Source organism: Oncorhynchus mykiss, chromosome 12 (genome assembly GCF_057628025.1).
Source record: "Oncorhynchus mykiss isolate SJ-2025 chromosome 12, ASM5762802v1, whole genome shotgun sequence".
Taxonomy (NCBI): domain Eukaryota; kingdom Metazoa; phylum Chordata; class Actinopteri; order Salmoniformes; family Salmonidae; genus Oncorhynchus; species Oncorhynchus mykiss.
In genome coordinates, this window is record NC_143033.1 from 13,955,296 (window position 1) to 13,967,850 (window position 12,555).

Below are 12,555 nucleotides of genomic sequence, written 5' to 3' on the forward strand. Positions count from 1 at the left end.
TTCAGCTTTCACCTCTCACCTGTCTGAGTTTCAGCTTTCACCTCTCACCTGTCTGAGTTTCAGCTTTCACCTCTCACCTGTCTGAGTTTCAGCTTTCACCTCTCACCTGTCTGAGTTTCAGCTTTCACCTGTCTGAGTTTCAGCTTTCACCTGTCTGAGTTTCAGCTTTCACCTCTCACCTGTCTGAGTTTCAGCTTTCACTTCTCACCTGTCTGAGTTTCAGCTTTCACTTCTCACCTGTCTGAGTTTCAGCTTTCACTTCTCACCTGTCTGAGTTTCAGCTTTCACTTCTCACCTGTCTGAGTTTCAGCTTTCACTTCTCACCTGTCTGAGTTTCAGCTTTCACCTCTCAACGGACAGAGTTTCAGCTTTCACCTCTCAACGGTCTGAGTTTCAGCTAGAATCTCTCACCTGTATGAATTTTAGCTAGAAGTTCTGTCTCAAGTTTCAGCTAGAATCTCTGTCTCACCTGTTTGAGTTTTAGCTTAAAGCTATGTTTCACTTGTCTGAGTTTCAGCTAGAAGCTATGTTTCACCTGTCTTGTGTTTTAGCTAGAAGTTCTGTCTCACCTGTCTCAAGTTTCAGCTAGAAGCTCCGTCTCACCTGTCTCAAATTTCAGCTAGAAGCTCCGTCTCACCTGTCTCAAATTTCAGCTAGAAGCTCTGTCTCACCTGTCTGAGTTTCAGGTAGAACCTCTCACCTGTCTGAGTTTCAGGTAGAAAGTCTCTGTGTAGCTGCGTTTGCTGAATGGCCAGAAGAGCCTCTCGTTGGGGGAGCAGACTCTGACCCTGGTCTCCAGCAGGAAACGAACCGGCTCCTCCACCTCAGTGATCACCAGGTCCACCGCCGTCGTCATGTAGATAAACGTATCTGTTTGACATAACCCATAATCGCCATTAATATAACCCTTAAAGAAACCCTTATATCTGTGGTCAGGCGAGGTCTTCTGAGTGATAGAGATCCTAGTTCGAGTCCAGGCTCTGTCGCAGCCGGCCACGACCGGGAGACCCGTGGAGCGGCGCACAATTGGCCCAGCGTCGTCCGGGTTAGGGGAGGGTTTGGCCGGCAGGGATGTGCTTGTACCATCGCACTCTAGCGACTCCTGTGGCGGCCCGGGCACAGTGGACGCTGACACGGTCGCCAGATGTACAGTGTTTCCTCCGACACACTGGTGCTGCTGGCTTCCGGGTTAAGCAGGCATTGTGCCACGAAGCAGTGCGGCTTGGCTGGGTTGTGTTTCGGAGGACACACGGCTCTCGATCTTCGCATCTCCCGAGTCCGTACGGGAGTTGCAGCGATGAGACAAGACTAACTACCAATTGGACACCACGAAATTGGGGAGAAAAAGGAGTAAAAGTACAAAAAAAACATTTTGGAATAAAAAATAAATTAAATAAAACAACAAATGTAATAATCTGTGATCAGGTACATGAACCCAACACTCATCAATGTAAACCTTAAAGTTGTGGACCTGTAAATGAACTTATCTGGAACACAAATATCCTCTATGACCAGTACAGTAGCTGTGGTCGTAGCTATGTAGCGAGATGACATCAGCTAGAGAGCCGGCCACGGTCACGGTCATGGTCACGGTCACGGTTGGCTATGAACTATCTGGGGTCATTATACTTAGAATGGTGGACATATACAGACAGGGCAATTACCAATGTTATATTGGCTCTACATAACAAGCTAGGGACACCACTGCATGATGGCCTGCTGTACCTTTGGCTGTCTCCTCGTTGACAGCCTGGAACTGAGGCGTGTTGGGATTCCAGCTCCCTGTGATGATGTAGGACTTTCCATCGGATGACTTCCCCATCGACTCCAGGTCTAGCAGGTGCATGTCACTGTTCTTCACGTTCGTCCCTGGGCACAGCAGTAGGCCAAAGCACCTGGAACACACACACAGAACACACACACACACACAGAACACACGCACAGAGCGGAAGCACAGATCACACACACACACACCTCATAAGAGTGGAACCAGGTGGAAAGTCTCAGCTGATTCATCTCTCACATAGTATCAGGCTAGCTAGCTATATATCCTTCATAAAACGAAGGATAAAAGAGCTCTCCAATTCCGGCCCAGTATAGGAAGTGTAAAATAACAAAGAGCCATGGAAATGAGATGACGGTGGTTCAAAACAACATTATTAACCATAGAGAATTAGCAGGCTCAGAACAGAAACATCCATCTAATTCTCATGGCTGAACTGGGACACTTCAGCTCGGAAACAGACAGACATTAAACAGCGGTTGTTTATCAATTAGAACTGAATTACGGCCTGTTATGAATACCAGGGAGACGTCCAGACTGAGAAGTCTCCATGGTGGCAGGACTGTGTCATGTCTGCGTTGTGTGTATACGTTACCTCTCTATAGACAGCTCCTTATTGGACGTCTGCTGTACGTAGATGAAGACCTTCTTGTCCATTCCAGGACGCAGCTTAAAGCTGTTCTTGTCTTTGTCTTTCGCCACAGCGCTGGAAAAATAGAAGAATAAAGAGTTCTTTCTCTGAAATGCTTTGGCTGGGATTGGGAGAGATCTTGCCTCATTGCCCTGAGTCTTTAGCTACATGAGATTCGCAATACCATACGCATGATGATAATATCCCACTTTGCCTTTGTTTATGCATTTCATTGATCTAACGTGATGACGCGAGCACTGATCATTCATTCTGTTTTGAATGTCTGCCGAAATAGATGAGTCAACCTGATCAAAGCCTGACTCCTCCACCCAAAATATATTACACAAATCACAAAGAATTTCCACAGCACACACTTCAGGCACTAACACAGCACAAACATGCTTTTAGATACACCACACGGGAGCTATGAGCATGTGAGATCGTAAATACAGTAAGATACTCTGCAAAATAAAAACAGTGTCAACCGGTCTAAGAGTAATTCTGTAAATACACGTTTAACAAAACCAATACATTTGCTAATGAACACCATATTAGAGGGTGAAGACTGAACGGGAAGACAGTCCAAGTTCCTTAAAAATGATAATTTCAGCTCTTCACACTCAACAATATTTTTTACAATCTTTGCATATTTGCTGAGTACTGTAGTTGTAGTGTCTGTTCTGGAATTCCTAGAGCTTAACATGGTAATTACTTGCGTATTACTAGCTAGCGTGTGAACGCTGCTCTTAGATCTCAGCATTCCACAAACAAGCAACCCAAGGTTTAATGAGGAGGAAATATGCCCGTCTAAAAATAAGCAATGGGATTTTTATGTTTTGAAAACAACCAGTGTAGTATTTGGCTATTTGTGAGCTAAGGGAAGTGACTTGTTTGGTGGGAATTGGAAACAACCCCCATCAGAGCCTGAGGAGAAGGACAGGTTAGATTTAGGGCTACGTCAGAGCCTGAGAAGGACGGGTTAGATTTAGGGCTATGTCAGAGCCTGAGAAGTACGGGTTAGATTTAGGGCTATGTCAGAGCCTGAGAAGGACGGGTTAGATTTAGGGCTATGTCAGAGTCTGAGGAGAAGGACGGATTAGATTAAGGGCTATGTCTTAATTGCCATAAAAAGCGGGGGCAGTATGTTTTAAGAGAAGGAGTGTTGATCCAGGATCAGGTTAGCCTTTTATATCACAATCGTACCCTGAGACACTTGATCTGTCCTCTCCTCAATCACTCTGATCTGAGAGAACTGACGAGCCTCCACCAATCTCCACCAATCAGTGCAGATGATGAGGAGAAGGGGAGGACAGGAAGACACTGTAGACAATGACAGGGAGGAGAGGAGGACAGGACACATTTTTAGGCAATTGAGACAGCCTTGGAGGAGAAGCCATTAGTTCTAGAGACCAGATCCTGCTCTCATCCAAAAAATAAATAAAACCCAGCTCAGAGCTGAATAATAATAGGGCCTATGCCTGCCTGAAGAGCATCCGCACTCCCTTTCCATTCCAAGCAGGCATGTAGAGTCATCTAGAGTCACCCTGTGACAGTCAGTGACTATCCTCTCTGTCTGTCTGATGAGCAGAACCAGGCTGTCTGATGAGCAAGAACCAGGCTGTCTGATGAGCAAGAACCAGGCTGTCTGATCTCCGGTCCAGTAGTGATGATTCCTATCCTAGGAGAATGTGTCTGTGTGTTGGCCTGGGCCAGTGAATACGCCTCTTTGTGAAACCAGGGTATCAGAGCAGAGACGGCCAGGCTGCTGCTCAGGGTGATAAATTAGTGGAAGCATGTCTACACTTCTAAGAAAGAACTCCAAAAGAAGAAAAAAAATAGACACTTCTATTTTTGTCATTTCCTTGTTCACTTAAGGGGCATATTTCTTTCAGGGAGTGAGATTGAATGCCATACATTTCAGTAGAACTAATTCAGTTACTGGTGTGGTTTGAGAGGGGGAAATAACCTTGTAAATAAGCAACAAATAGACGAGGGAATGAGGCCAGTGACGTTCTAAAATGTTCTAATGTAATCTACAGTACAGTGTAGAGGTCGACCGATTATGATTTTTCAACGCCGATACCGATACCGATTATTGGAGGACCAAAAAAGCTAATACCGATTAATCGGTTGATTTTTATTTTATTTATTTGTAATAATAACAATTACAACAATACTGAATTAACACTTATTTTAATTAATATAATACATCAATAAAATCAATTTAGCCTCTAGTAAATAATGAAACATGTTCAATTTGGTTTAAATAATGCAAAAAAAAGTGTTGGAGAAGAAAATAAAAGTGCAATATGTGCCATGTAAGAAAGCTAACGTTTATGTTCCTTGCTCAGAACATGAGAACATATGAAAGCTGGTGGTTCCTTTTAACATGAGTCTTCAATATTCCCAGGTAAGAAGTTTTAGGTTGTAGTTATTATAGGAATTATAGGACTATTTCCCTCTATACCATTTGTATTTCATTAACCTTTGACTATTGGATGTTCTTATAGGCACTTTAGTATTGCCAGTGTAACAGTATAGCTTCCGTCCCTCTCCTCGCTCCTCCCTGGGCTCGAACCAGCAACACAATGACAACAGCCACCATCGAAGCAGCGTTACCCATGCAGAGCAAGGGGAACAACTACTAGAAGGCTCAGAGCGAGTGACGTTTGAAAAGCTATTAGTCAGCCATTTCACTTCGGTTACACCAGCCTCACCTCGGGAGTTGATAGGCTTGAAGTCATAAACAGCGCAATGCTTGACGCACAACGAAGAGCTGCTGGCAAAACGCACAAAAGTGCTGTTTGAATTCATGTTTACTCGCCTGCTTCTGTCTACCACCACTCAGTCAGATACTTAGATACTTGTATGCTCAGTCAGATTATATGCAACGCAGGACGCGCTAGATAATATCTAGTAATATGATCAACCATGTGTTGTTAACTAGTGATTATGATTGATTGTTTTTTATAAGATAAGTTTAATGCTAGCTAGCAACTTACCTTGGCTTACTGCATTCGCGTAACAGGCAGTCTCCTTGTGGAGTGCAACGAGAGAGAGGCAGGTCGTTATTGCATGGGACTAGTTAACTGTAAGATTGCAAGATTGGAAAGATTGCAAATCTGTCGTTCTGCCCCTGAACGAGGCAATTAACCCACCGTTCCTAGTCATTGAAAATAAGAATGTGTTCTTAACTTATTTGGAGTACCTCCCCCCTTCTCAATTTACGTCTAAAGACATATCCTAATCTAACTGCATGTAGCTCAGGCCCAGAGGCAAGGATATTAATTTTCTTGGTATCATTTGAAAGGAAACACTCTGAATTTTGTGGAAATGTGAATTGAATATAGGAGAATATAACACAATAGATCTGGTAGAAGAAAATACAAGGAAATAATACGTTTCCTGTTTTATTATTGTTGCTGCATCATCTTTCAAATGACCAAGAACAGCCAAACATACAGATAGGATGCTTGGGATGATTTGAATGAAGAACATAAGATGGCAACAATAGCTGAGCAAAGTTTTAGATAGATAACTTCAAAAATGAGCGAGCTACATGACATGAGCATGAACGCATCCAGATGTCCCAAACAAATGTACCCAAATGTACCCAAGTGGCCGAATAGGTAAAGTGATACATTTTGAAGGAAAGAACTATATACAAAATACATAAATGCTATTCTAACACACCCCACCAAAAAATATATATATATAAAAAAGGAAAAAAAATAATAATAATTAACACGGGTAACTATTTACATATTTTCTATTTACAATATTGTGAAGACCCTCAGTCCTCTACACAATATTGTTCTGCTGGTGCCATGGCCCACAGCAGTCTCTTTCTGCTGTAAAGCAGAACACGTGGTGCAGGTGATGGGGCATTTCCTGTGACAAAGGGCACAACGACGTCTCCCTACTGTGCCCTTTTTGCCCTGAGGCACATTCATGCCTGCAGAGATGAATCCGGGCAGGTGACCACCACTGGTTGGAGCAGAAGGGACAGAGGTAGAGGGGACAGAAGGTGCTACAGTGGACTTGCTATAGCTAGCAAGCTCCTGGATGAGCAGCTCCCTGAAGGCTAGCTGTGAGATGGGGGGCTGTCCACAGCTCTTAGCCATTTCCTTCTGGAGGATGAAGGCATTCACCACAGCAATGTCAATGAAATGATAGAAAAATGTTTTGTACCATTTCATGGTCTTGTGGAGAACATTGTAGTATCCTATCAGCTCATCTGACAGGTCCACACCTCCCATGCTCTTGTTGTCCACACCTCCCATGCTCTTGTTGTCCACACCTCCCATGCTCCTTCACAGCAGCTGGAATGGGGACATTTTTTGTGGCCCATGCCCCGGCACCGTCCTTCACACACCTGACGACGTGATCTCCACTGAAGGACTTGTGGATACTGGAGCACATTACCTCCTCTCTGGTATCCATCCACTTCACAAAGAGCAGGCCATCTTCACAGATCCATCGCATGGTACCCCGCTCAGCCCGCTTAGGCATGTCGTTCACCTTTGTCTTTGGAAAGCCCACTCTGTTGGTCCGAATGGTGCCACAAGCCCACACATCCCGCTTCCTCAGCTCTGTAAACAGGGTAGGGCTTGTGTAGAAGTTGTCCACAAACCGTTTGTAGCCCTTCCCCAGCAGTTGAAAATCCAATAACTCCATATCGGAATCATAACTCGGTCCATTACCGGTAGCAAAACTGTTTTTCCACTCATAAACAAAAAAATTGCAAGTGTATGCACACACAGAATCAGCCAAAACAAACAGTTTGTAACCCCATTTGGTTGGTTTGTTACGCATGTATTGTTTGAGGCTGATTCTGGCCTTTGAGGCTACCATCCTCTCATCGATGGACAGGTTCTGGGCAGGCTGAAAATAGGTCTTGCAGGCCTCAACGATGTTGGGGTAGAGAGGTTTGATTTTGAACAGCCTATCAAATCTTGGTATGCCTCTCTTCTTGTCATTCTCCCCATCAACTTCTGGGTCACTGATGTGAAGCGCCCGTCACATTCTCCCCATCAACTTCTGGGTCACTGATGTGAAGCGCCCGTCACATTCTCCCCATCAACTTCTGGGTCACTGATGTGAAGCGCCCGTGAGATAGTCAGAAACCTTTTACAAGACATGACAGTCATGGGGAAAGGCAGTTGATAGAGAGCTGACGTTTTCCAGTAGTTCCTTAGAGTTTTCAACTTCACCAGCCCCATGTAAATGACCATTGAAAAGTAGCAGAAAAGGTCTGACATGGAAATGGTCTTCCATGCCTCTTTCTTTCCTGCCTGCTTCTTAGCCCCGTACTTATTGGTGTTCGCCACCAGGGAATCAACAACTGACGAGGTGAAAAACAGTTGAAAAAGTTGAAGGGGGCTGTACTTTGCAGTCATGTCTAGTTGAGGTCCTGGCTGCCTTTTGGGTCTATAAACTGGTGGATTTGGTTCTACATCATCTTCTAATACAGAGTGCCAACGACCCTCTGGCCCTCTGTCTGCAGGTTTCTCTCTTCCTCATCTCTGCTTCTTTGTCACTGACTTCACATTGCTAGATGGCCAGGTAGGTGTGGAGCCAGAGACAGCGGGGGTCCGGCTGGATGAACCAGCTTCAGAGGGAGATGGACACCTAGACATTGGCGGCTCATAATCAGAATCACTGCCACTGTGAAATATTTTTTTTAAATCAGTAACAATACTTTCACGTATGAGCCCTGTATCAACAAGTACATGGAACATAATCACTATGGTGAAGTGGTGAAGGGCTGTTCCATTCCATGTTTATGTAAAATAAATGTTAAAAATATATCACACACACACACAGTATAGCCAATGTGTACTTTACACATTTCATTACAGATTATATTTTTATATATTGCAAATAAAATAAGAAAATCTTTAAAAAAATCTCATTAGAATCATATTTGATATTATTAATTTCAAACAATGGCATTAGAACGTACCAATCCAGCATGGCATCCTCGCCATAAAGAAACATGTCTTCCGCCTGGGAGGCAAAACTAGCTTCGCTGAAAGATTCATCTTCCTGAAGCAAATCGGTCTCGCTGTATCTATCCATTTCCTCTATAATTTGGGTTAAATCTGTATAGCTAGACTTCGTGTTAGCTTTTCCTGATTTATTCGCCATATTTTAAATATATAAACTTGTTGAAAATGCTATTGAATATGTACTGCTATGCGTAACACCCGTGGCTCTGTCAAGTATGATTTGCAATGGCGAATGAACCTCTTTTACGCCAGAGTTTACGACAATGGCTGGTCTTCAAACGTATAACCATTACATATTGCCGTTTACCTCAGCTCATTGGCTATCTTCCAAGCTATATTTCAAGATGATCAGTGGTCATTGGGCCAAAATACAGTCAATCAACGATAGACCTGTCCTACCATTGGTGCGCAATGATGTCATTGATTGGGGTCTTCAAATCGTTTTGTTTCGGTCAATACGCCCCGGGAAAAGAACCATCAAGTATGGTTGTGTTAGTAACAACCAGAGGATTGCAATGAAACCAACCATGACTGGATAAACGTTTGTTTAGTGTGTGTAATTACCACGAACGCATCGTCCAAAGTTGAATGAGACGGAAATCACGATGCAAGCTGTTTGCAAATGTTTCGTGTTAGGCTATAAAAATACATTTTATCAAACAAAACGAACATTCACTGTGTAGTTAGGACGCTTGGCATCTTCAATGGTAAGCGATTTAATTTATTTGTTATTATTTTATTGTTATTTCTGACTTTCATGACGCTAATGCTTGGTTGGTAAATGCTAGTAATACTTGTGTGTGCGTGGCGCCGTCCCCAGAGAATAGCATGTTTGCTTTTGCAGTAACGGCTTTTTGAAATCTGACACCGCGGCTGGATTAATAAGACGTTCATCTTTTAAAAGATGTAAGATACATGTATTTACAAGAATGTTTACTATAACAAATGGTGTATTTAGAATGTTAGCTCTCTGCAGTGTCACCGGATATTGGCCTGGTGGGACGTTAGCGTCTCACCTACCCTAGAGAGGTTAACTGACTTGCCTAGTTAAATAAAAGGTATAAAGAATAAATCTAAATGTAAAAAATGTAATCAGCACACCGGCGCCCAAAAATACTGATTTCCGATTGTTATGAAAACTTGAAATTGGCCCTAATTAATCGGCCATTCCGATTAATCCGTTGACCTCTAGTACAGTGCCTTTGGAAACTATTCAGAACCCTTGATTTTTTCCACATTTAGTTACATTACAGCTTTAACTATAAGAATGGCAAAAAACAGCAATCTACACACAATACCCCATAATGACAAAGCAATGCCTCAAAATTGAGCTCAGGTGCATCCTGTTTCCATTGATCAGCTTTGAGATGTTTCTACAACTTTATTGGAGTCCAACTGTGGTAAATTCAATTGATTGGACATGATTTGGAAAGGCACACACCTGTCTATATAAGGTCCCACAGATGACGGTGCATGTCAGAGCAAAAACCAAGCCATGAAGTCGAAGGAATTGTCTGTAGAGCTCCGAGACAGGATTGTGTCGAGACACATATCTGGGGAAGGGTACCAAAACATTTCTGCAGCATTGAAAGTCCCCAAGAACACATTGGCCTCCATCGTTCTTAAATGGAAGAAGTTTGGAACCACCAAGACTCATCCTAGAGCTGGCCGCCCGGCCAAACTGAGCAATCGGGGGAGAAGGGCCTTGGTCAGGGAGGTGACCAAGAACCCGATGGTCACTCTGACAGAGCTCTAGAGCTCCTCTGTGGAGATGGGAGAACCTTCCAGAAGGACAACCATCTCTGCAGCACTCCACCAAACAGGCCTTTATGGTAGAGTGGTCAGACGGGAGCCACTCAGTAAAAGCCACATGACAGCCCACTCTGAGTTTGCCAAAAGGCAAGATTCTCTGGTCTGATGAAACCAAGATTGAACACTTTGGCCTGAATGCCAAGCGTCATATCTGGCGGAAACCTGGCACCATGGTGGTGGCAGCATCATCATGCTGTGGGAATGTTTTTCAGCAGCAGGGACTGGGATACTAGACAGGATCGAGGGAAAAATGAAAAGAGCAAAGTACAGAGATATCCTTGATGAAAACCTGCTCCAGAGCACTCAGGACCTCAGATTGGGGCGAAGGTTCACGTTCCAATAGGACAACGACCCTAAACACACAGCCAAGACAATGCAGTAGTGGCTTCGGGACAAGTCTCTGAATGTCCTTGAGTGGCCCAGCCAGGGCTGGAACCTTTCCACCTTGCTTCCTCAGGGATTCGAACCAGTGACCTTTCGGTTACCTGCTTCCTGCACCATACATAAACGTCCAAACATACAAAAAATAGATAATGACAGCTCTAGTGTAAAGATTGATGTTCTAACATAAACCCACATTTATCATACAGTCCATGATGAACCCTAATGTACCATCCAGTCCACAGAAAAAACACATTTATCAAACAGTCCACGATGAACCCTAATGTACCATCCATTCCACGATGAACCATAATGTACCATCCAGTCCACGATGAACCCTAATGTACCATCCAGTCCACGATGAACCCTAATGTATCATCCAGTCCATGATGAAATCTAATGTACCATCCAGTCCATTATGAAATATAATGTACCATCCAGTACATGATGAACCCTAATGTACCATCCAGTCCACGATAAACCCACATTTATCATACAGTCCACGATGAACCCTAATGTACCATCCAGTCCACGATGAACCCTAATGTATCATCCAGTCCATGATGAATCCTAATGTACCATCCAGTCCACAATAAACCCACATTTATCATACAGTCTACGATGAACCCTAATGTACCATCCAGTCCACGATGAACACTAATGTACCATCCAGTCTACGATGAACCCTAATGTACCATCCAGTCTACGATGAGCCCTAATGTACCATCCAGTCTACGATGAACCCTAATGTACCATCCAGTCTACGATGAACCCTAATGTACCATACAGTCTACGATGAACCCTAATGTACCATACAGTCTACGATGAACCCTAATGTACCATCCAGTCTATGATGAACACTAATGTACCATACCACACGTAGAGACTAAGGACAATGACTCTAGTGTACAGATTGATAAGATGAATGCCATGGTTGCGATGCACCATACCTAAAGGTCCCTTTCCCATCATCCTCCTTGATCTCTAGACTGACGGTGAAGGTGAAGACGTCGCTGTCTGGCGTCAGGGGCGGAGCCAAGCCCGAGAGGAGCGTCTTCTTGGCGGACCGCCTAAAGGCCGTGGCAAAACTGTACAGTATCCTGCTGACCTGTGGAGTTCACACACACACACACACACACACACACACACAGGGATTGAATATCAGTGACATACACACACACCATTAGAGTCCTAGAGCGTTTTTCAGTCATTGGGAGACATGATAGAGTATCATAGATAGGGCTGAGCTGAATTCTCTCTCTGTATGTAGTGTGTGTGTGTGTGCGATTGTGTGTGTTTCAGTGGAGGCCCTGTGCCCCCACCAGGCTGGACTGGCTGTCTGGAAGATGACATGGTGGGGTCTGGACTGTCTGGAAGATGACATGGGGGGGGTCTAGACTGTCTGGAAGATGACATGGGGGGGGGGTCTGGACGATGACATGGGGGGGGTCTGGACTGTCTGGAAGATGACATGGGGGGGGGTCTGGACGATGACATGGGGGATCTGGACTGTCTGGAAGATGACATGGGGGGGGGGGTCTGGACTGTCTGGAAGATGACATGGGGGGGGGGGGGTCTGGACTGTCTGGAAGATGACATGGGGGGGTCTGGACTGTCTGGAAGATGACATGGGGGGGGGGGGGGGTCTGGACTGTCTGGAAGATGACATGGGGGGGGGGTCTGGACTGTCTGGAAGATGACATGGGGGGGGGGGGGTCTGGACTGTCTGGAAGATGACATGGGGGGGGGTCTGGACTGTCTGGAAGATGACATGGGGGGGGGGGTCTGGACTGTCTGGAAGATGACATGGGGGGGGTCTGGACTGTCTGGAAGATGACATGGGGGGGTCTGGACTGTCTGTCGAAGATGATATGGGGAGGTCTGGACTGTCTGGAAGATGACAAGGGTGGGGGGTATGGACTGTCTGGAAGATGACA

The 12,555-nt window shown here is 44.6% G+C and overlaps 1 protein-coding gene across 4 annotated transcripts in view; it reads right to left on the bottom strand.

The window, feature by feature from the left end:
* Window positions 1–12,555, bottom strand: part of LOC110536788 (rab GTPase-activating protein 1) — a 212,942-nt gene that overhangs the window by 143,704 nt on the left and 56,683 nt on the right. For all 4 annotated transcript variants that reach the window (XR_016484882.1, XR_016484881.1, XM_036936954.2 and 1 more), the window contains 4 exons: window positions 11,569–11,726; window positions 2,379–2,489; window positions 1,726–1,895; window positions 701–870 (listed from right to left, as the gene is read on the bottom strand). Coding sequence is in view for 2 of the 4 variants with exons in the window: in XM_036936954.2 (XP_036792849.2) it covers window positions 701–870; window positions 1,726–1,895; window positions 2,379–2,489; window positions 11,569–11,726 (609 nt within the window). In the remaining 2 variants the exon portion in view is untranslated. The remainder of the gene's footprint in view (window positions 1–700; window positions 871–1,725; window positions 1,896–2,378; window positions 2,490–11,568; window positions 11,727–12,555) is intronic.